Source organism: Lutra lutra, chromosome 1 (assembly GCF_902655055.1).
Source record: "Lutra lutra chromosome 1, mLutLut1.2, whole genome shotgun sequence".
Classification (NCBI taxonomy): domain Eukaryota; kingdom Metazoa; phylum Chordata; class Mammalia; order Carnivora; family Mustelidae; genus Lutra; species Lutra lutra.
The window spans coordinates 70,429,431-70,453,820 of NC_062278.1; the positions used below are offsets into that span (position 1 = coordinate 70,429,431).

A 24,390-nucleotide genomic window follows, 5' to 3' on the forward strand; every position below is an offset into this window, starting at 1 on the left:
CCCAATGCGGGGCTCGATCCCAGGACCCTGGGATCACGACCTGAGCCACCCAGGTGCCCATTACGTATCTTTCATTTTCTAGGCATTTTTAGTTAAAAAAAAAAAAAAAGCCTCTGCTAATTACTGTTATCAAAGGAATTCTAGATATCATCAATAAGTAAGTCGGGTAGTATTTTTTTGGCTGGGAGGGGAGGAGAAGCCACTATTGCCTCTGAAATCTTGTCAGGCTAGCATTGTAGGGTGGACAGGCAGTCAAGTTTATCAGAAAGAATCTTTAATTTCACACAGGATGCACCCTCTTTGAAGGCTGTTCCCTGAATATTCCTAGAAGCAGCTGAAATTTCTCTTAGAGGAAGAACTAAGTCTGATTTTTAGCTGTTTCTCTCTCCCTCTTTATCTTTTTTCAGAGCCTGGTGTTACAGGATTTTTTTCTCCATCCGTGCCCATGGTTCTCGGTCATGTTGCTTTGAAGAATGAAGAGGCAGACCAGACAGAGTGGTGGGCAGCAAAACAAAGTTTATTGAGTGATAGTACAAAGCACCCTAGAAGGGAGGGGACCTGAGAGGGTTGACACTGGAGTTTCTAAGTCCAGGGGTTTTTATGGGCTTGCTGGCCGTGTTGTTTTAATCTGATTAACCCTCCCTGTGCCTGTCATCCAATCAGGTTTTTGTTATCTATCACAGGGGAAAAGGTGGAGGGCTTCTTCCGAGGTGGTGTAAAATCCTTTTAAGGGTAGTTTCCTCTTAGAGTGGGGGCCCCTTCTCCATGCCTGCCTGCCTTCTAACTATCCTTCATCACTAGTACATCCTAGAAATTCATTAACTGCCAAATAAACAAATGGATGGGATTGTGCTTTCACCAGCCTCTATCTTGAAGTCTAGAGAGCAGGAAGAAACTGCATAAAAAATTCTGTAGAATGAGGGGCGCCTGGATGCCTCAGTTGCTAAGCATCTGCCTTCAGCTGTGGTCATGATCCCAGGGTTCTGGGATGGACGTTGGGCTCCTTGCTCATCGGGGAGCCTGCTTCTGCCTCTCCCTCTGCCTGCTGCTCCCCTTGCTTGTGTTCTCTTTGTCAAATAAATAAATAAAATCTTTTTTTTTTTTAAAGATTTTATTTATTTATTTGTCAGAGAGAGAGAGAGCACAGGCAGACAGAGTGGCAGGCAGAGGCAGAGGGAGAAGCAGGCTCCCCACAGAACAAGGAGCCCGATGCGGGACTCGATCCCAGGTCGCTGGGATCATGACCTGAGCCGAAGGCAGCGGCCCAACCAACTGAGCCACCCAGGTGTCCCTAAATAAATAAAATCTTAAAAGAAAAATTCTGCAGAATGAACGTGCCACCAAGTAGGAACAGTCCACTGGCACACTACAGGGGATTTTGGCTTTGGGGCAATCGTTTGTAAGGCCTCTCTCTTTCCTTGTGTGTATTATTAAATGCTGCCCCCTTTTTTCAGTCTCTCTAATCCACCTCCCCCGCCTCTTATTTTAAAAGAAATTTAACATTTGGAAGGTCCCTGAAAGTATTGTGGGTTCTAGGCACTGAGTCTTTTGTGCCTGATGGATAAGTCGTTCTCATTTTGTTCATCACCACTAGTAAGACTTAAACTGTACCTGAGAGGTAGAAAACTCAAATGCTTACTCAAATGCCTACAAGCAGGCCAGGGTGCGGCATTTGTCCACCACACGTGTGGTGAAGATCTAGTGAACTGGAGAGTGCTCAGCTCCCTTAAAGGTCGCTGTGGCTCATCTCTACTGAGCTGTTGCTAGACTTTCCCATTTTTCTTTTCTTTTTCTCTCTCTCTCTCTTCCTTTTTAAAAAGATTTTATTTATTTGAGAGAGAGAAAGAGAGAGAGCACAAGCAGATGGAGTAGCAGAGAGAGAGAGAGAAGCAGGCTCCTTGGAGCCTGATTCAGGAATCGGTATCAGAACCCTGGGATCATGACCTGAGCTGAAGGCAGATACTTAATTGACTGAGCCACCCAGGCATCCCATAGACTTTCCCATTTTTCAAGAAATGCTGGAAACCCTGAGCATAAAAACATTAAAATCTCTGAATTTTAAAATGCTAGCTCAAATTAAAAAAATCAAAAACCTTCCTGGTTGAACCAAACAAAACACCTTTGTGGATCCCACCTGGCACTACTTTGCAATCCCCGTTGAACATAGCTGCAGGGAGAGCCCTTTAAAGCAGATGACAGGGACTAGAGAACCACCAGCACAGTGGGAGGAGAAAAAGAGCATGATTTTAGTGTGATTGTAAAAAGTAATTCTAATTGTAGTAAATTGTATGATTTTCTTACTACTTATGTGTAGTCCCTTGGCCATAGTAATCGTGAATCTAATTAAAAATTTCAGATTGTGTCATATTCCATTTGGATGATTCATGCTATGCCATCCTCCTTAATTTGTGGTTTGAGTAATGGCAAGATTTCATGACATATATGTGTTGAGGAGAGCTTTGCTTATATTCATGATTGTGTTTTTAAATGTATACTTAATTAGGCCTTAATAAAAGCCTATGTATTACTTTTTGTCAGGTCACATTTGTCCGGCTTTCTTTGGTACTTTACTGTATGAAAAAGAGAAAGAAGTGTGTGTTCCTTTATTCTAACTCTTTAGGGGTAAACATTTGGCGAAAATTATTTTTGTGAGCAGTAGAACTTTGGGGATTTGAATGAAAAGCATGCATTTATTCACTTTGTAGACAAAATCAGCTTGCAGCTAACATGACGAGGCACAGCCAGTCCCACTCTCCTTCTTCCTTTATCTCAGCTGATGATTTCACTTTCTTTCTTTCTTTTTTTTTTTTTAAGATTTTATTTATTTATTTGACAGAGAAACAATGAGAGAGGGAACACAGGCAGAGGGAGTGGGACAGGGAGAAGCAGGCTTCCCGCTGAGCAGGAAGCCCAATACAGGGCTCCATCCCAGGATCCTGGGATCTCAACCTGAACCCAAGGCAGACGCTTAACAACTGAACCACTCAGGCACCCCAGTGATTTCACTTTCTCACCCTAGACTGTAAACAATTAAGGTCCAGTCTGATGAGCATTTTGAGTGGGAAAGTGTTCCTATGGAAACAGAAGCAGAGTCTCTATCTTAGGCTTGTTGGGGGATCTCCCTCCTGTCAGCTTTAAGGCTTCCTGGAGAAAGTGATATCTTCGGTAAGAACGTAAAATTGATTTACTTTTCAATTAAAGACCAGAATGAGGGTGGGAGAAAAAGCCCGGAAGTGAAAAAGTGTCATAAAACCCGAGACTGGGAGCGCCTGGGTGGCTCAGTGGGTTAAGCCGCTGCCTTCGGCTCGGGTCATGATCCCAGGTCCTGGGTTCGAGCCCCGCATCAGGCTTTCTGCTCAGCAGGGAGCCTGCTTCCTCCTCTCTCTCTCTGCCTGCTTCTCTGCCTGCTTGTGATTTCTCTCTGTCAAATTAAAAAAAAAACAAAAACAAAAAAACCAGAGACTGGAAATAAATTCAATTGGACTGGAGAATGCAAAGCATCATTCCAATTTAATTTTAATGCATGGCACTTGTCACTTTCTGATCATTTCTCGTTTGCTTGTCTGTTCTTCCATCCCCATTTGCTCACACAGAAGCCCTAAATTGCTGATTCCTCATTGCCAGGTACATATGAGTGTTCACCTTTACTGAGGACCTGCCATGGATCAGATCCTGTAATAAGTGCTTTGCTCATGGCCACCCAAACTCCCTTCCTTCCCCAACACCCCCCCACCCCCCAACCCCCGCCACCAGCAGACAACAGTTTACTTCCTCAGAGTTGGCTCAAATGCTCCCCTATCTCTGAAACCTCCCCAACTCTTTACCCAATGCTTACTCTCAGAATTACTTCTTTCAGGGTCCTCCCCCTCTTTGGTCTCTCTTTGCAGCATCAATTTAATTCTGGTTTTCTTTTCCCCATTCTTAAATTCTAAATCACAGGAAGGCAGTGATTTTTTATTTGTCTCTGTAAGGCTCTCAACACTTTGGACAGGATTTTATACACAAAATAGGGCTCAAAAATATTTTGAATAGATGAATTTTTCTTCCCTTCCTACAGTCCTGAGAGCAATCTTTTAAAACTTCAAGTCTGACATCACAGACCTATTTAACCCTGTTGAAGGCCACTATTCATCTCAGACTAAGATTCTAATTCCTAAGCACCTGCTCACTTCAGGGCCCTATGTGAACTTGCTCCCACCCATCTCTCCAGCCACAACTCTCTCTGTATCTCTTCTAATAAAACTTGTCTGTGTATGGTGACTGCACAAGGAGCTGTACTGATTCATGTTACTAGGCTCTTCCCCCCCCCCCCCCCCCCCCCCCCCCCGCACCCCAGGCTTTTATTTCAACTACTCCCTCTACCTGGAATACCCTTTCCATTTTCCTTGCCTGGCTCAGTTCAGGCACGATCTTCTCAAGCAAATTTTCCTTTTTTTTTTTTTTTTTTTAAAGTAGGCTTCATGCCCAGTGTGAAGCCCAATGCCAGGCTTGAACTCACAACCATGCGATCAAGACCTATGCTGAGATGGACTTAGATGCGCTTAACCCATTGGGTCACCCAGGCACCCCAAGTTTTCCTCCTTTGAATACAGATCCCATTAAGAACTTTAAAAAGGTGGTTGGTAAGTAAAGTTTATGGTGCACCTCTCCATTTATGTGATTAAAAATGAAACCACTAAGACAGGAAATGTAATTTTAAATGTTACACACCTTACTTGTATGCTAGATTTAGAATACGGTCTATGATTTTCTCTCCATCTCCCTCTCTCTGCATGTACCCACTTTGTAGATACCAACAGTGTATCGGATAACTCCATGGCCGGATTCTCAGGTTGGGTCAATGCTCATTTTCTCCACTCTTCAGGCACTGGTTTGTCTAAAACTAACTTGAGCAAATTCCAGGTTTGCCTTTCACACTAAGGCGTAAGCCCGGGAGCTGGCGCGAACGCCGTCTTTGGCCATGGATCGCTGGGCCCCCAATCAGCTCCATAGCCGACCGGTCCGTATTATCTTTAAGGAATCGTTCTCTCCTCACCCAGGTAATTCAACTGGCTCGCACCTATCAACGGCGGGCACTGGGGAAAAAAGTGAAATATCAGCCCGCCCTGAAAGTCAGTACAAGGAGATTCTCCAAATTCTAGGACCCCACACGTAAGACAGCCAGGTGAAACACCCACTAAACCCTGCGAACTCGTCTAGGTCGGGGAAACTACCGCCACCGGAAGTCACGTGGCACAGCTCCGCCCGAATTCCCTATCTCGGCAGTCGATTATTCAGTCTTGCAGGCGCCTCTGGCGGGCTCCACTGAGATCCACTCTTTCGGTGCTCGACTCGCCCGTGCTGCTGCGGCCGCCGAAGGAGGGGCAAAGCTCAAGATGGCGGACAAAACGCCAGGCGGATCTCAGAAGGCCAGTTCGAAGGTAATTTCTTAGAGGACTTCGTAAGTCAGTGAGTTTATCACTGTCATCTGGGGCCTACAGACGCTTCTGGCCAGCGGGAGGAGGTTGGAGTGGGATTCCATGTTCTGGTCACGACTGTAGGCCCGGGGCCCGACGCACTGTGGTGCGCAGGTTGAGAGGCCTGGTGTCTCCCTTTAGTCCCAGCCTGGATTCGGCTCGAGACTGGCGGGCCCGGGGTGGGTGGCCTGATTAGTTCGGCCTGCGTTTGGCATTGGAGTGAAGTCAGGGATTTAGACTGAGGTTTGAAGCCGTGAAAACGCGCCCCTGTATTTGTTTGTTGATCTCTGAGGCCGCCGGACAGCACTTGGGAGAGGCGGGAATCGCTTCCCGGTGTTTAAGTGTTTGCCTCTCTTTCCTCGGTTCTTTGGTTTTAGATCTCACACGCTTCCGGTGTCCCTCAGTTTCCCTCTTGCCCTCCGGGGAGTAAATAACATCTAGGGCTGCAAGTTGTGAGGGGAGGACCAATGGTGGAGGGACGCGGGGTGGGAAGTGCAGAGGCGGGAGCAGCTCTCCTTTGCAGAGCTGCATCACCAAGGTTATTGCTACGCTCTACACGTGGTCTTACCTCACTTAAGAGGAAGTATAAAATGAGCACTTTTTTTTTTTTTTTTTGAGTGTTCGATTTCAAGGACTCAGGGTTTCCTGCATCTCCATGTTGTGTGTTCCACTGAAAAGAGAACTTACAGAGACTTGGAATCCACTCAAAATTGTTAAATTAATTTTGAGTTAACAGGGAACCGTATGCACGTAATTGTGAAACCACTGAGCTGTAGAAGTAGTTTAACAGTAGTTAGGTGGTGTGGTTAGCCTCAGGTCTTAGTTGCCATCTTGGACCGGTCATTTAATTTTTTTTTTTTTTCTAGTTTCTCATCTTGAACACGATATTAAAAGTAATAGGTACTGCCTGAAGTAGTTATTAAGCTTTTTATGCTAATGCAAGAAGTTGTGTAACACTTAAAGGCTCTAGGGACTGTTAAATCTTGCAGAGTGATTATAAATCGGTTATTAGGAAGTTTAGGGTGGACAGGGCGAGTCCTGCGATTAGTTTGTTCTGAGAAACAACCCATTTTATATTTGTTTTATGTCTAATCACAACCCATTTTATATTTGGTTTATGTCTAATAAATCATAATCTTTATGATATTTTGTGAATGATGTTCATAATTAGCTTGTAATTAGTAATGTCTTTACCCCTCATCCTTTAATCTTGTAGAAACTGTGGTAGAGGGCCAGTTTTGGCTGTTTTTACATCCTACTTTTACTCCTTGTCAGTTTCTTCCCTCTCCAGTACCTTTCCCTTGGTGTTGAGTGGAATGGTTGGGTACATCGCTCAGGTCACTACCTCACAGAGCCACAAAAACAGCCCTGCTTGCTGCTGTTAGGGAACTGTTGATAATGCTACTACACCCTTAATAATTTGCGCAAAAGTTTCACAGCTTTAGTTTCTTTCAAAGTAATATTTTAAGTATCTCCTACTTGACCCCTTGGATACATGGAAAACATTTCAATGTATATGTTCAGGTTTCCTTCTAAAATACTATTTCTCATGGTTTTGTGTGGCTGTTCCTATAAGTAAATTGTTGGATCTTCCAATAATAAATCTTTTCAGTTTATATATTGCTTTAGATTATCATCTGTTCATGCTATTAAGAGATTGCTTACCGATGTCTGTAAAAGGAATCAGAGTATCTCAGGACTCAAATGATGTTGATGTGATTTTCTTCATTAATATGAAGAGCTGCATGATACAGTTGAAGATTATAGATTTTGATGACAAAAGACATTTGGATTCAAATCCTGAATTGGTAATTGGTTATATTTGTGATAATAAGGCAGATTGCTTAAACTCTCGAACCTCAGTTTTCTCATTTGTAATATGGGTGTAATCTCTTTTTTACAGGGTTGATGTAAGGATTAAATGAATAAATGTCTATGAAGTACATAATCTTTGTTCCTTTTCCCTCTCCTTTTTGTCCTTACAGGAATTAAAAAGTACTAACTTTTCAAAATGGTGGATAAATTCTAATCCTAAGGTTTAGAATCTAAGTAATCAACTATCATATAATGACTGCCCACATTGCTGCTTTGTTTCTCACACAAGTCCAGAATTTATTGGAGAGAGTATCAGATCTTTTTGGCTAATACTACAATATTTGGAATTTCTAGCCTTTGATCTTTGTGGTTTGATTTTCTTTCCTCTGGGAGATCAGATGAGTGATGTATTCTATAGTACAGATGGAATGAACAGATTCTTTTGTTTCATGCTCACTCTTCTTTGGTAGTTAAATTCCCATTGATATAGGCTGGGATGCTTTTTATATTTATATATATTTATATTTCATATTTCTGCACATTGAGGAAAATGTTAATTTAAAAATGTACAAGGGAATGTAATGTACAGCATGGTGACTATAGTTAATACTGTATTGCATATTTGAAAGTTGCTAAGAGAGTTGATGTTGAAAGCTCTCATCACAAGAAAAAAACTTCTGCATGTTAATATGTTAACTAGGCTTACTGTGGTGATCATTTCATAATCTATACAGCTACTAAATCATGTTGTGTACCTGAAACTAATATAATTTTGTCGATTGTACTTCAATAAAAATAAATAAAAAATAAAATGTTCAGTATTCAGGATTTCTTTATTGATAATGGCAAAATTATTTGATGTGTCTTAATTGTAATTATTTTCTATGCATTTATTTATTACCAGATTAAAGTATTGCTTTAGAATAGGAGAGAGCTGTTGGTGCCATGTTGTAGCATTGATTTTGGGAGGAGAATAATTGTTTCCTTAGAAAATTGTTAAACATATTTCCTTAGAATTTAATTTATAAAGATTAGTTTATTATTTTGATTTTAAGAATTTTGTTTGCTGGCACAGCAAAATGAGGATATGAAGTAAATGTGGTAGTTTCTTTCTTTTTACATTTTCTGTATGGGATATACTGTGATCGTAATGGAGTTATGTGTCCTGTTATTTCTCTCTGTGAAAATATTTCTTTTTTGCCATATTGTCAGAAATTGGGCTAGGTATATGAACATGTAGAAGATATTGCTGGCTTCCTTAGACATTTAGTGCTGAATTGGTTAGGGAACTGTTTTGATTGCTGATTAATGAAAGTATTTTACTTCTAAGAAACAAGTAAAATGAGGATACATTCAAGGCTTCTGATCCTTAGGTATTTATTACTGCTTGTGTATATTCTTTTGTTGGTACCTAAAGATACGTAAGATATAAATATGGTAAAATACTCTATTTTTAAATTTTATTTTTATTTTATTTTATTTTGGGGGGGCAATAAAGCAAGGTTTATTGAGTGACAGCAGAGTGATAGTACAAAGCTCCCAAGGAGGGAGGGGACCTGAGATGGTTGCCCTAAATATGGTAAAATACTCTAAATGAAACAAATCTTGAAAATTAGGTTCTTCATGGGTTGCTAGTTTTAGTTTAGATTAAAAGTTTGTTATGATATGATTGTAATTTTATCTTAAAATGTAAGGTAGATAGTTTTGTGGGTGGAAGTTTGTTTTTTGGGGTGGAGAGTTGAATTATGAACTTCTGTTTTCTTGATTGATACTCTTTTAGAGTATTTACAGCACTGGTGCTTGAATGTAACTTTTTTTTTTTTTTTAAGATTTTATTTATTTGACAGAGAGAGACACAGCGAGAGAGGGAACACAGCAGAGGTGGTGGGAGAGGGAGTAGCAGGCTTCCTGCTGAGCAGGGAGCCCAATGGAGGGCTCCATCCCAGGACCCTGGGGTCATGACCTGAGCCTAAGGCAAACACTTAAGGACTGAGCCACCCAGGCACCTCTTGAATGTCACACTTGATAGGGTTTTTAAAATTCCCATCTTACTAGATTGTTTTCTGAAAGTCCAGTTTTTCTTTTCTTTTTTTTTTATTCCTGGAGATTTTTTTCTTCCTGGAAACTAAATCCATGGAACATTCTCCTTTACCTTAGTGGCATATGAAAGAGGGGTTCATTTGTTGTGCAACTTGAAGACTGCTGCCTCTCCCACTTTTTCACAAAGAGCATTGTTTTTTTAAAAATAAAATAAAAACTTGGCTACAGGATATTAAACTCGAAAACATTAATATTACAAATAACTTGCCTCATTCTGTTTTTAAGTAGTTTTAATATTGCAGATCAGACCTGTGTTAGATATTGTGCTGAAATAATTTTTCAAAAAGCAAGATGCGTTTGCCAGTAGCACTCAACGCTGTTTGGTACTGTTAGCTGTCTCTTCCTTTAGGAGTTAAATTTTTTCACTAGACTTTCCTCAGTTTAGATTAACTATGTGATATTCAAATGTACTTAAAATTTTCGTGTATTGGTTGTGTTTTGAATATAACTTTAAAAGTCATTTCGAGTTTTTATTTAACTTTATGTTACATGGTACATGTCTTAGTGATCTATAAAGTTTTTTTTGAGAGGTGACCCTTGGTTTGCCTTGGAGAGTGATATTAAAGTAGGTGGCTGCCACTTGTTAGTGAGTGGGCAGCAAAATATGTTGATAGTGGAGTGTAACAATTTTGTTGGGTAGGTACTTGTTCTAGTCGGTAAAGTCAACCAATACAGAGAGACTCCATCACTTGGCAGATCTGGTGCTTGACTTTGAGAAGAAAATATTAAATGAGACTATACAAATTGGGGAGTGTGCTGTCTAGTGGAAGAAAAGTCAACAGATAATAGCACGAAGTAGAGGTATCTAAAAGTTTAGAGAGAAGTGACAGCTGGTTAAATGGAGGGTGGGAAGGAGAAGGCTTTAAGAATAGAGGAATTTGGGTGCCTGGGTGACTCAGTTGGTTAAATGGCTTCCTTCGGCTCCGGTCATGATGCCAGGGTCCTGGGATCCAGCCTCTCGCATCGGGGTCTCTGCTCAGCGGAGAGCCTGCTTCTCCCTCTCCCTCTGCCTGCCTCTCTGCCTACTTGTACTTTCTCTTTCTCTGTCAAAAAAAAAAAAAAAAAAGAGGAATTTGAGTTCTCAACAATGAGTAGAGGTTTGAAGGATAGAGATAGGGATATAAAAAGAGATGGGTGAGGTAAAGAAAAATAAATCTGGGAAATGGATAGGTAAGTGATCTCATTTAGTCAGTGCATAGATGACTTGTGTAGGGAATACAAGTTGCTGAGATGGAAAGATAAGTTTGAGATAAATTGTGGAGATTTTGAATGCTATGGAGTAAAATTAGAGAGCCATGGAAAATTTGAGGTAGGAAAGTCCTTTAGGAAAGAATTCTTGGGGGTATACTTCAGGAAGAATTTGGAAGTGAGGAGGACCACTTGGAAGATTATTGTAGTGCTCCTGATAAATATTGAGGATTGTTGCAGAAATCTCACCTCAGATCTTCTCTGGGAAGCTTTCTTAACTTCTTCCCCACTCCCATTAAGATTTGCCTTTCTCCTCTTCTCTATTGACCATTGTTTTACTTTATTATTAGCTCTTAAAGGCAGGAGGTATGTCTTATTTTACTTTATATCTCTAATGTAAGTCATAGTACCAGTAAATGGTTGAATTACGGGAAGAGTTGGACCACAGTTGTGTCTTTAGAAAGGAAGAGAAGAGTCCCCATAGAAGAGCTGTATTAGAGGCGGGATGAACAGAATTTGACTTATGTCATTATGAGGGGATACAGGGGTCCAGGATGATCCTGTTATAAGGCTGTTGCTGGCTAACACTTATTGAGTAGTTATTATGTGCTAGACTCTTTTCTAAGTGCTTTCCCTGTTTCTGTCCTTCACAATAATCCTATAGGCAGGGTGCTATTCAGCTTTACAGATGAAGGAAATAGGGCCAAGTTTACAAAACTGGTAAGTGCTAAAACCAGGAAGTCTGATTCCAGAATCTGTGCTCTTAAAAACGTTTTACTGCTTCCATATTATGAGTGAGTGAGAGATACAATCCACTGTCAGAAGTAAAGTCAATAGGAGAAGCTTTTGGAAGGAGTTTTAAGTATGTTGAGTTTGAGGAGCTTGCAGATATTCGGGTGAAGATGCTCAGGAGGTAGTTTGAAAGCAGATTAGAACCTAGGAGAGGGACTAAGGTTGAAAATAAAGAATTAGAAGTCATCTCAGTAAAATAAAGGTGTTGATGTGCTTCCTGTGGGAGAGATTGTTAAACTTGTGGACATGTAAGTTGATGCTTCAGAGTACACTACATCTCTACTGTCTGCTTTTTCTATCCTGAGATAAACTTGTCATGTGTCTACTTCTTTTTTTTTTTTTTTTAAAGATTTTTATTTATTTGAGAGAGAGACAGTGAGAGAGAGCATGAGAGGGGAGAAGGTCAGAGGGAGAAGCAGACTCCCCGCAGAGCTGGGAGCCAGATGCAGGACTTGATCCCAGGACTCCGGGATCATGACCTGAGCTGAAGGCAGTAGCTTAACTAATTGAGCCATCCAGGTGCCCCTTGTGTCTGCTTCTTCTTGTCCTAAGCTTCCCTTAATTCTGCGGATTCATTTCTTTTGGGTCTTTTCTTAGGGACGAAGAACTGTGCTCTAGACTTCAAAAGATCTGAAAGCATCATTAATTTGTTGTTCTTTAGTTAAAAAAACGTAAAAACCAAACCCAAGGCAAATAATATAGTCAGTTCTAGGTTACGAAGAGGGAGGGGTTCAGCTTCTGAAGTAGTGTTACATTTACTGTTTACTTGGACCACTGGTTTTAGAAGTTGGTTATTTAAAAAATCTTAGTACTATTTTCATCTTTCTAACTCTTAAGCTTAAAGAGTTCCGTTTTAAACACTGTGTAATTATAGCTGCTAATCAGTGGAAAACGTCTGGTCTGTAGTAAATGTGACCAGTGCCATCTTAGGTTAATTGAAATCAGCTGTGCATCTTCATAAGCTATCCTGTTTTTATTGTTATTTATTTTTTTAAAGATTTTATTTATTTGACAGGCAGAGGTCATAAGTAGGCAGAGAGGCAGGCAGAGAGAGAGGGGGAAGCAGGCTCCCCGCCAAGCAGAGAGACCGATGTGGGGCTTGATCCCAGCACCCTGAAATCATGACCTGAGCTAAAGACAGGCTTTAACCCACTGAGTCACCCAGGCGCCCCCTGTTATTTTTAAATCCTAGAAATGATGATTTGGATATGGTGATCTAGAAGATTAAAGAAAGACCAGCACTGTTTTAGCTGCTCTTGCAGGCTTATTCTTCTGGGTGAACTTTAGAATTATTTTTGGCAATCCCTACGCCCCCTTGGAAAGATTTTCCTTTGGGGGTATCGAGCTGTTGAATGAAATTGCATTAAATATGTAAATAAATTTGGGTATAATTGACATTGTTTTAATAATGGGTTTTCCCATCCAATAGTATGATGGGTCTTTTCAAAAGGTGACTTGAATAACCGAATCCTTCTGTCAAGTTTGTGTTTTCTTCACCCGGGTTGTGTACATTTTTTTTTTTTTTTTTTTGTTGGTTTCTCGATGTTTTATACTTCTTGTGATTATTGCAGTTAGGGTATCATTTTTGTTACTTAGCAGGTTTATACTAGTATATTGGCAAGCAGTTGATTTTTTTTTTCTTCTCAATCTGTTCAGTGCCTTGACTGAATTTTTTTTCTTTTTAAGAGTAGTTATTCTCTTGGATTTTCTAATTTCTAAGTGTGTGCAAATAGGCACATTTCAAACTGTTTCAGAGTGTGTTTCAGAGAATTAAATTTAAATATTAAACAATTTCTTCTTGGGTTAGATGTGAGGAGGAAGTAAATGAGGAAGCATACAATAAAGTTGGATATAGAAAAAGATAGATAGAATAGTGATGGAAGGTATGTCAGTGCTTGGTTGTCTTGAGTTTATTTTGCTTAGGGCCCAGCACAGTGGAGTTCAGAGGAACAAATTGATTCAGAGTGAAAATCTGACCAGCTTTTCTTAGCCTTAAGTCTAGAGAAGGTAAGTAAAGCAATAATGTGTAGACTTACATGAGTTTGCTGTATTTGGTCTTTTATATATCTTACAAATCTTCAATTTTCTTTTAAAAATTAATATAATGTTTTGTGCATTTTATTTGAAATCTAGAACTTGGAGCTAGTGTCAGATATTTGTGGTGTTAAGATTCTTGGTGTCACTTTTAATATTTGACTATACATAAAAATAAGTAAAATCTCACTACCCAATACTTTGCAAAATAAAAACAACTCAATGACAGTTAAATTCTGGGACTCCCAAGTAAAAATTTGAGACAGATGCCACATGTTATCTAGTTAATAGTCTTGCAGCTTGGCTTCTTCATCTGCATAGTGAAAAAACAAAATATTGCGTGCCATATGTAATTTGATCTGTAAATCAATTAAGAAAAATAAGATGAGATTTTAACAGTTGACATTGTTGGAAAGTACCATTATTTGAAGACTGAACTTTTTCTGTGCAACAGTCAGCAGTAATGGCATGCTGAATTAGAAGCAGTCTTCTTAAAACAACTTGTAAATGGTAACCAGCAGTGGATTTGATAAAAGCCTTTTCTTTCTCTTGAACTATTTCTGCAGTAGCATTTGTACCTTTTACATTAAGGTTTTATGTGTGGATTTTCTTGTTATAGAATCGGTTTCTTGTATGACTGGGTAGTTGGAAGAAGGAGGGGAAGTTTCTTTGCTGCATAACAAGAGTTGTTGCTCTGTCAGTGTTGTGGCAGTAAATAGTGTATCTTAGGACTTGGAAAGAGCTTTTGCACGAAAATCTGTCATAAAAATAGTGGTTAAGTTTCCAGATTACAGTTTAAAAAGTTGATTCCTCAAATACCTCCCACTCTCATTTGTATCATATTTTGGCACATGGGCATTCTGAATTTTAAAGAATTGACTTGCACATTTATTTTAGATCACAATCTTTTTCTAAGTTCTAGATTTCCTTTGTCCGGTTTTATTAGCTGAGGCGAAATTGCTTCGAGTTTGGGAAGATTAAGTTGTATAACTTGAGACATACTTGTTTTGTTAGCACAATATTTTTTCAGATCATTTAAATATTGACTTTTTAATAATTGCAGACCAGATCATCAGATGTTCATTCATCTGGATCTTCAGATGCACATGTGAGTATAAAAGGCAGTCTGTGTTTTTCTTTTTTTGAAAGTAATCTGAACTACCATTGTGGGGCTCCAACTCATGTCTCCCAGATCAAGAGGTGTATGTTACATGGACCGAGCCAGCCAGATACCTTTTGTTTTTTCTCTAACATTTAATTTCTCTCTCTATCTTGACATTTATGATTTTACTTGCTAAATAAATACTATTATATTGTGTCTGTTTTCTACCATGCTTTTAGCTAGGTACCCTCTTTTTTTGTGTGTGTTCTATTTGTATAAGTTTGCCCCCTCAGACCATATTAGTAACCAAGTATGTATGTATCTTTGTTTTTTTATTGTGCTAATAAAGTTCTGTACATATACAAGTGTGTATACTTGTACATTGGTTATGGTTTGTGTTATATGCACTCATTCTTTTTTCACTGCATGATATACCTGTTGGAAATCCCTCAACAGTTAAGGCTCTAATATAGTCTTTCTGTTGGCATTGTAATATTCCATAGGGAGAAGTACACATGATTTTTTAAGTTGTATCTCTTTTGATGGGCATATACTTGCTTAAAGCTTTTTGACATTTGAACAGTTCTTCAGTAAACATTCCTTTGCATGTTATTAAAGCAGTGCTGAAAGTATGGCTTTCAGACTCTTGGGGGTTACTGAGAATTTTTCCTGGGTTTTGTGAGTTCAGCTATTTTATAATAATAAAAAGACATTTGCCTGTTTGATCAGGTTGACATTTGCATTCGTGGTGAAAAGGCAATCTATGGGTAAACTGTTGGCATCTAACATGAATCAAGCCAGTGTTGTCAAAATGCATTAGTAGTCATTGTGTTCTTCCCCACCTGGCACAGTAAAAGTAAAAATATGCTAGTTTCACTTAAAAATGTTCTTGATGAAGCAGTAACAGGTATTAATGCTTAATTTTATCCTTGTGTGTGGGTCTTTTTTATGTTTTGTGTGATGAAATGAGAAGTATGTATAAGGCACTACTTCTCAAAGTATGTTTGTCTTGAGGAAAGGTGCTTGGTGGATTATTTAAGTTGAGAAATGAAAACTGGCCCCTTTTTTGCTGGCATACCATTTTTACTTGAAGAAACAACTGACAGACTGGTAAATCAGACTTGGGTATTTGGCAGATGTTCTTTTAAAAATGAAGGAAACAGACCTGTTACTTCAAAGAAGACAATTATTTGTTACTGATATAAAATTCGAGCTTTCAGGTACAAGTTAGAATTATTAAAAACTTTACCTGTACTGAATAACTTTTCTGGTGAAATCATTGGTGATATTAAGGGATGAGAGTTTTGATAATGTATGGTGAAATTTGTCACTATTTGGACATTTGGGTTATTTGTGATTTTAGTACTACATAAGTGATTTTAAAAACTTGTTCCACTTTTCCTGAAGATGGATGCATCTGGACCCTCAGATAGTGACATGCCAAGTCGGACACGACCTAAGAGCCCAAGAAAACATAATTATAGAAATGAGAGTACCCGTGAAAGCCTTTGTGATTCTCCTCATCAGAATCTCTCAAGAGTGAGTGTTGATAAAGATAAGAAAGGATTAATGATTTTAATCTGTCCTTGATAGAACTTGGTGATTGGTATTTTGGTTTTGTACTGTTTGTTCCATCATGTACTATTTGAAAATAGCATTCTTTTTTGTATTTGGGTTAATGATGGACTCAAGTTCATGTAAGGAAATTTTTTTTTTTTTAAGATTTTATCTATTTATTTGAGAGAGAGAGATCACAAGCAGTCAGAGAGGCAGGCAGAAAGAGAGGGAAACTGGCTCCCTGCTGAGCAGAGAGCCCGATATGGGGCTTGATCCCAGGACCCTGAGATCATGACCTGAGACGAAGACAGAGGCTTAACCCACTGAGCCACCCAGGCGCGCCCACCCCCCGCCTTTTTTTGTTTATATATGAGATAGGATTCTTGCAAAATTTAAAATTTTATTTAAAAACCAAGGAGTGGGACGCCTGGGTGGCTCAGTTGGTTAGGCCGCTGCCTTCGGCTCAGGCCATGATCCCAGGGTTCTGGGATTGAGTCCCGCGTCGGTCTCCTTGCTCCTTGGGGAGCCTGCTTCTTCTCTTGGCCTCTGCCTGCCCCTGTGCCTGCTGCGTTTATGCATGCTCTCTCTCTCTCTGTGTCTGACAGATAAATAAATAAATAAAATCTTGAAAAAAAAAAGTAAAAAATATTAAAAAAAAAAACCAAAAACCAGAAGTGTTTTGGATATGAAATGGTTAATGGTCAGATTTATTGTTCCTCCCTTATACCAAATACTTACTGAACCAAGTACCACATGCCAGTCACTAGAAATAAATAGATGGGTAAAACACAGTTCTTGCTCTTAGAGAGCTTATAGTCTCACTGTGGGATTTAAAGAGGGATAGGTGCTATTCAGTATGGTTAGTATGGTGCTCAGGGCAGTATGAGAACCCAGAGAAGGAGCTTCTTTACTATGTGTATCTGCAAAGGGTTCTCATGCTCTTTTAGTCTTTTTTCTTTTTCATATACTTTTTCTTGTGATTAAATTTGGGAAATTAATAAATTAATAAAAATTAAATTTGGAAATATAAAGAAGGCATTCATCACCAGCCAGTATTAACATTGATAGCACTTTATTTTTATGGTATAATATTCTAAGCATAAATATATTTTTACTTTGCTAAGATCCATTTTACAAGAATACATTTTATTTATTTTTAAAGGATTTTATTTATTTATTTGACAGAGATCACAAGTAGGCAGAGAGGCAGAGGGAGAATCAGGCTCCCTGTTGAGCAGAGAGGCCAATGCGGGGCTCGATCCCAGGATCCTGAGACCATGACCCGAGCCGGAGGCAGAGGCCCAACCCACTGAGCCACACAGGCACACAGGAATACATTTTAAAATACTCTTTTCAAATAAACAAACAAACAAACTCTTTTCAGTATTTTTTTTAATTTTAGCAAAAATTCTTTGAAACTTTTTAATGGATGATTGTATTTCTTTATGTAAACATTCCATAATTTCCTTAACCATTTTTCTCTTTGGTGTGTAAGTTTACCTCTTAGAATATAGATAAATAAAATTGAGCCCTTCTGATTTTGTTTTGTAAAACTATGTTTTTCATTGAATTTATATCTAATATTACCATTTGCTTAAAGATGCTGAATGATGACCAAACATTTTTCTTTCTACTTTGGGGGAAAAATTTACTTTGAATCTACTTGTGAAACCTCATTTTGGGTTATAAACTTTTATTTTTTCAAAGTAATTTTCTTTAAAATAATTTGTAGCAGTGTTAGTCTTTCTGTTCTGCTTCTCTCTGGGGCAGGCCTATTTAAAAACCAGGAGATTGGGGCACCTGGGTGGCTCAGTGGGTTAAAGCCTCTGCCTTCGGCTCAGGTCATGATCCCAGGGTCCTGGGATTGAGCCCCACATTGGGCTCTCTGCTCGGCAGGGAGCCTGCTTCCTCCTCTCTCTCTCTGCCTGCCTCTCTGCCTACTTGTGATATCTCTGTCAAATAAACAAATAAAATCTTAAAAAACAAAACAAAACGGGATTGATAAAGCCTGATTTTTAATTGGTTAACTTCTTTTTTTGGTAGGCAAGAACAAAACCTTCGGATTTCAACTACAGATTAATATTTTAGGGTGTATTTAATAGACATTACTCTCTTTTAAGTTTATGAATCAAAATCTAACTTTTTTTTTTTAAAGATTTTATTTATTTATTTGACAGACAGAGATCACAAGTAGGTAGAGAGGCAGGCAGAGAGAGAGAGAGAGAGAGAGGAGGAAGCAGGCTCCCTACTGAGCAGAGAGCCTGATGCGGGACTTGATCCCAGGACCCCGAGATCATGACCTGAGCCGAAGGCAGAGGCTTTAACCCACTGAGCCACCCAGGTGCCCCTCAAAATCTAACATTTAAATGAATAACTGAACAACTAAAGATCTATGGATGATTTTACTTCTGCTGAAACCTGAAATATTACTATTATGTTCATAAACATCACTATTGTTGATGAAGAATGAGTTAATTTACTGAATTATAGAAGGAAGTGATGTGATTTGTGGTACTTGAAATGGAGGTTATAGATGGCATTTAGATTACTGCTACTGAACTTGGAAATAAATGCTGCCTTCTCCCTATTTGAATGTCTGTTTTCCACCACTGCTTCTTTTGCCCAGAACCATCTGTACTTTTTCTCAAGTGCTTTTATTCTTGCTGCCGGCAAGTTGGTTGAATGAGTTCTAAACCTTGGCATCTCTCTCTCTGCTTTTTAACCTTTTTTAATAAAGATAATGGTTTTTGTATGTTATCGGCCTTGAGCTAGCAAATGAAGACATTCTTTAAGGAATATTTAGAATCAAGCCCAAGGTAGGCACTTGATGCTTAAGAGTAGTCTCAGTTTTTCTGCTTTACAGTGAAATTTCTTTTATAAAGTCATCTAATCTGAAGACTTGTTTATCATTTGAGCTGTACCAGTTAACAGATAGTATTAAGTATAATAGATATTAAGTATTAATAGATAGTATTAAGAATGTGTTTGTAAAGGTATGCTTTTTATTTCTTTTCATAGCCTCTTCTAGAAAACAAACTTAAAGCCTTCAGTATTGGAAAAATGAGTACGGCTAAGCGAACTTTAAGTAAGAAGGAGCAAGAAGAATTAAAGAAAAAGGTAATGTTTAAATTGTATTTTCAGTTATCCTTGGAAATGTGTTCTCTGCTGCACGGACAGTAGAGAAATGGCTTTTTGTTCTTTTTTTTTTTTTTTTTTAAAGATTTTATTTATTTATTTGAAAGAGAGAGAGATCACAAGTAGGCAGAGAGGCAGGCAGAGAGAGGGGGTAAGCAGGCTTGCCGCTGAGCAGTGAGCCCGATGTGGGGCTCAATCCCAGGATCCTGAGATCATGACCTGAGCCGAAGGCAGCGGCTTAACCCACTGAGCCACCCAGGTGCCCATTTTCAAAGGTTCTTGACCAGGGTATTCTCAGCTCCCAACACTAAGTCAAATCTGTAACACAAGGTACATTTCGAGGAGTTCAGTTTGTATCCCTGTCTCCTCCACTGTCTTTTCTGTGTAAGATTTGGCTCTTTTCTGGTCTGTTCTTTTTGTATAAGCAAATGTGTGTAAATAGATATTGTACTCCTCTTTCTTAGGTGATCAATAATATGCTATATCCACTGTACTTTTCTCCATCTTGCTTTTTAAAAACACTTAACATTGTATCTCAGAGATTACTGCAGGTATAATGAAATATTCCTTGTGTTTTTAAATAGCTGTGTAGACATAGTAATTTTTCACTAAAATTCTATTAAGGGCATTTTTGTTTTGGTCTTTTGCCATTACAGATAGTGTTATTAATGGATAGTGTTATGCACATGGTTTTTGTTTTTTTTTTTTTTTTTTGTTTTTGTTTTTGTTTTTGTTTTTGTTTTTTTTCTAATTTGTCTTTGGGATATATTCCTGTAAGTGAGATTATGGGGTTGAATGGTAAATGTATAAATGTAGCTCTCTTAGATATTGTCAAATTGCTCTCTATAAGGGCAGGGACATTTTGCATCTCTCTCAGTAATGTATGAGAGGTTGTTTACCTATAGCCTTGCCACAGAGGATGTTTTTGAAGTTTTGGCAGTCTGCTCAGTGAAAAATGGTATCTCAGTGCAGTTTTAAATTTGCCTTTCTTTTGTAAGTAAGGTTGAACAGCTTTTGTGTTTGTTTCTGTGAGCTGTCTGCTTTATGTAAACCATTCTTTCTAGAATTTAGTAGTACTGTTTTTTTTTTTTTAAAGATTTTATTTATTCATTTGACAGAGAGAGATCACAAGCAGGCAGAGAGGCAGGCAGAGAGAGAGGAGGAAGCAGGCTCCCCGCTGAGCAGAGAGCCCGATGCGGGGCTCGATCCCAGGACCCTGAGATCATGACCTGAGCTGAAGGCAGCGGCTTAACCCACTGAGCCACCCAGGCGCCCCTAGTAGTACTGTTTTTTAAAGAAACTTTGTATATTAAGTATATTAATACTTTGTCGATGTATGACACAAGGTGCAGTGTTTTTTCCCAGTCTGTCAGTTGTCTTTTTATTTGCTTATGGTGTTTTTTCCATGCAGAAACTGTTTATTGTTATGTAATCATATTTATCAGTCTTCCCTTATGATTTCTAGTTTTCAGTGTTTTTCTTACTCCTAGCTTATAAAGGAATTTCCTCATGTTTTTTCTAATATTTCAGTAGTTTCTTTTTTTTTTTTTTAAGATTTTTATTTATTTATTTGACAGAGAGAGATCACAAGTAGGCAGGGAAGCAGGCTCCCTGCCAAGCAGAGAGCCCGATGTGGGGCTCGATCCCAGGACCCTGGGATCATGACCTGAGCCGAAGGTAGAAGCTTAACCCACTGAGCCTCCCAGGCACCCCTGTAGTTTCTTTTTTTAAAGATTTTTATTTATTTATTCGTCAGAGAGAGAGTGTGCGAGAAAGAGAGAGAGCACAGGCAGGGAGAATGGCAGGCAGAGGGAGAAGCAGGCTCCTAGCTGAGCAAGGAGCCTGATGTGGGACTCGATCCCAGGACTCTGGTCATCACCCCAGCCAAAGGTAGATAGATGCTTAACCAATTGAGCCACCCAGGCGTCCCTTAAAGAGTTTCAGGTTAAAAAATTAAATTTGATTCATTTGCAGTTTCTCTTGGTGTGTGATGTGAAGAATTGGTTTTTTCAAATAGTCATCCTAACATCATTCATTGAAAAGTTGTTTTATTCTCCATTGATTTGAGATGCTTCTGTTATTGAATACTGAATTTCCAAGTGTTACTGGATTTATGTCTCTATTTTCTGTCTGTTCCATTGGCCTTTTATGCATACATGTTTTGGGGACATTGTGAAGAGTTATAATTGAAATTGTTAAGGTTCTTTTGAGCTTTTTTCCTAATGCCAACTGTGGAGTTAATTGCTGCTCAACTTCTGATATTCATGTCTTTGGTTTGTGAAGGAAATCTTTATTATCACTGAATTAAATCATCATGCTTTGGAAACGTCAAAAACCTTAAAAGAGTAATGTATTTTACATAGTTGTCCTGTAGTTTGACTCTTGATGTCTCTAAACAGATTTACTTAGTGGTTCCTTTTCTAGTTCCACAAATTGCCAATAGAGGATCAAAGTCTCTCTTAGTTTCAAGGTTAATTAGTATCTAACATCTGCTAAAGATTAGATATTACCTATTAGGACTGCCTAACCTGCTTTTCCTAGTGAAGAGAAAGATTTTGTTTACTTATTCCTTAATGAGTTTTGCCCTGTTTACAATAATATTTTTCATACGAAGTGGTATTAATATTTTCATGTGTTTTTAGGAAGATGAAAAGGCAGCTGCTGAGATTTATGAGGAATTTCTTGCCGCTTTTGAAGGAAGTGATGGTAATAAAGTGAAGACATTTGTGCGTGGAGGTGTTGTTAATGCAGCTAAAGGTTAGTGTGACTATCATAGTCCTTGAGCAAACCCAAAATGTCTTAGTAGAATGATTGTAGGTAATTATGAAAGATGTTTGTTGTCTTTTGAATTTCACATTTTCTTTCTGTCAGCACCTCTAGTGTTGATACTAATTATTAATTAGTAGGATAAGTAGCCACATATATATTAATGAGAAATTCGAGCCAGATAAATTTTAAAGATAGTACCTTTCATTGTTGAATATAGCAAAACACTTTGCAAAAATTTTAATATATTTCATAGTTTTATTACTATTTTTGAGAGTTAAGGTGGTAATATGAATTTAACTTTATATTTTGTCAGTAGTGATATATCTTAGTGCTTAAAGCATTTTACTAATTTCTGTTTATTTTTAAATAAAAATGATAAATAATAGGAAATTATTTTTGAAAATTAGTCTTGAAACTTAACTATTTTAAATTTCAGAAGAACATGAAACAGATGAAAAAAGAGGTAAAATTTATAAGCCCTCTTCAAGATTTGCAGATCAAAAAAATCCTCCAAATCAGTCATCCAATGAAAGACCACCATCTCTTCTTGTGATAGAAACCAAAAAACCTGTAAGTCCTACCCAGATAAGTAACTTTTTATGTTCAGAGATGATACTGCCAATGATTTTTTAGTACTTCCACTGTAAGCAGGACTTTGGTTTCTTGTTTTAATTATTTTGGGAGTAGATGTTGAGTTTTGGTGTTTAATCTTCCTAGAGAATTGATAATAAGTTAGAGTACAGCATGTAGACAGTATTCTTTTCATGTTCTTTGAGCAGTGAACCTCTGGTGTTTTAGTCATAATAAGTAAAAGGTTGATTATATTTTAGGTATATATATAATGGGATTGTCTTTAAGCAATTCTGAACTGAGGTATTTAAATAATATCAGCATGTGTAGTGGCAGTTATCTTGGAAGACTATATGTATTCCAATAATGTATCTTTTCCCTAGAACATTTTTGGAATTGTGTCAACTAGTGGTGCTTTCTTTTAAATATTCTCAGTGTTAGAAAATGGTGGGGATTTTTCATGGGGGTTAGAAGGTAGATGTGAGTCATGTCATTTGGATCCACACTCGGTGAAGAAATATGATTACATTGAATGGTGAGACTGACTTTTCTTTTGTGACTTTTACAATAGCTCTGAAAGCAGTGGAAAAAAGCAGTTTTATTGGGATGTAATTCACATACCATAAAATTTACTCTTTTAAAATACAGCTTTTTTTTAAGGTGTATTCACAGTTGTGCAACAATCACTAATCTCTAATTTCAGAATGTTTTTATTATCCCAGAAAGAAACGTTACAACTATTTTTAGTCATCCCCTACTTCTGACAACCACTAATCTACTTTTTGTCTTTTTGGATTTGCATATTTGGGACATTTCGTGCAGATGGAATCATATAACATGTGGCCTTCTGTTTCTGACTTCTTAGCATAATATTTCAAGGTTCATCTGTATTCTAGCATATAGTAGTATTTCATTCTTTTTTATAGACAAATAATACTCTGTTTTATGGGTATAGCATATACTATTTATCCATTTATCACTTGACATTTGGGTTGTCTCCACTTTTTAGCCATTATGAGTAATGTTGCTATAAACATTTGTGCGTAGGCCTTTTTTGTGGACGTATGTTTTCAGTTCTCTTACATATACCTAGAAGTGGAATTGCTGGGTCAAATGTTCTCTTACATATACCTAGAAGTGGAATTGCTGGGTCAAATGGTCGACTATTTGTTGAACCTTTTGAGAAACTGCCAAAACTCATTTCCAGATTAGCTGTACCATTTTACAGTCCCATCAGCATCGTTATGAGGGTTCTAATTTTTACATGTCTTTACCAACACTTGTTAAAATTGTCTTTTTTAAAAATTTTAGTCATCTTAGTGGGTATGAATTTGTACCTAGTTGTGGTCTTGATTTGCAGTTCCCTAATGATGTCAGACATCTTTTTATGTGTTTATCATCCATTTGTAGTCTTCTGTGGAGAAATGTCTTTCAGATCCTTGGCCCATTTTTTAGTTGGGCTATTTGTTGTCTTTTCTGTTGCATTTTACACTTCCTAGAGTCAAGTCTCTTATCAGCTATATATGATTTGCGCATGTTTTCTCCCATTCTGTGAGTTGTCTTTGTCCTTTACTGATAGTGTCCTTTGAAACACAAAAGTTTTTAATTGTGATGCAGTTGAGTTTATCAGTTTTTTTCTTATGTCAAGTGTGCTTTTGATGTCATATCTAAGAACCATTGCCTCTTTCAAAGTCATGAAGAATTATTCCTATGTTTTTCTCTTAGAGTTTTATAGTTTTTGTGCTTAAATTTAGGTGTGTGAATCATTTGAGTTAATTTTTGTGTGTGGTGTGGAGAAGAGTACCAGCTTCAGTTTTTCTTGCATGTGGATATTCGATTGTTCTCACACTTTCTGGGGGAAAAAAAAAGGCT

The 24,390-nt window shown here is 38.1% G+C and overlaps 1 protein-coding gene across 2 annotated transcripts in view; it reads left to right on the plus strand.

The window, feature by feature from the left end:
- The first annotated feature begins 5,285 nt into the window (after window positions 1-5,285).
- Window positions 5,286-24,390, plus strand: part of U2SURP (U2 snRNP associated SURP domain containing) — a 55,385-nt gene continuing 36,280 nt past the window's right edge. For both annotated transcript variants that reach the window (XM_047727030.1, XM_047727037.1), the window contains exons 1-6: window positions 5,286-5,420; window positions 14,449-14,493; window positions 15,895-16,026; window positions 19,063-19,161; window positions 21,822-21,936; window positions 22,385-22,518. In XM_047727030.1, the coding sequence (XP_047582986.1) occupies window positions 5,376-5,420; window positions 14,449-14,493; window positions 15,895-16,026; window positions 19,063-19,161; window positions 21,822-21,936; window positions 22,385-22,518 (570 nt within the window). In that variant the 5' untranslated portion in view covers window positions 5,286-5,375. The remainder of the gene's footprint in view (window positions 5,421-14,448; window positions 14,494-15,894; window positions 16,027-19,062; window positions 19,162-21,821; window positions 21,937-22,384; window positions 22,519-24,390) is intronic.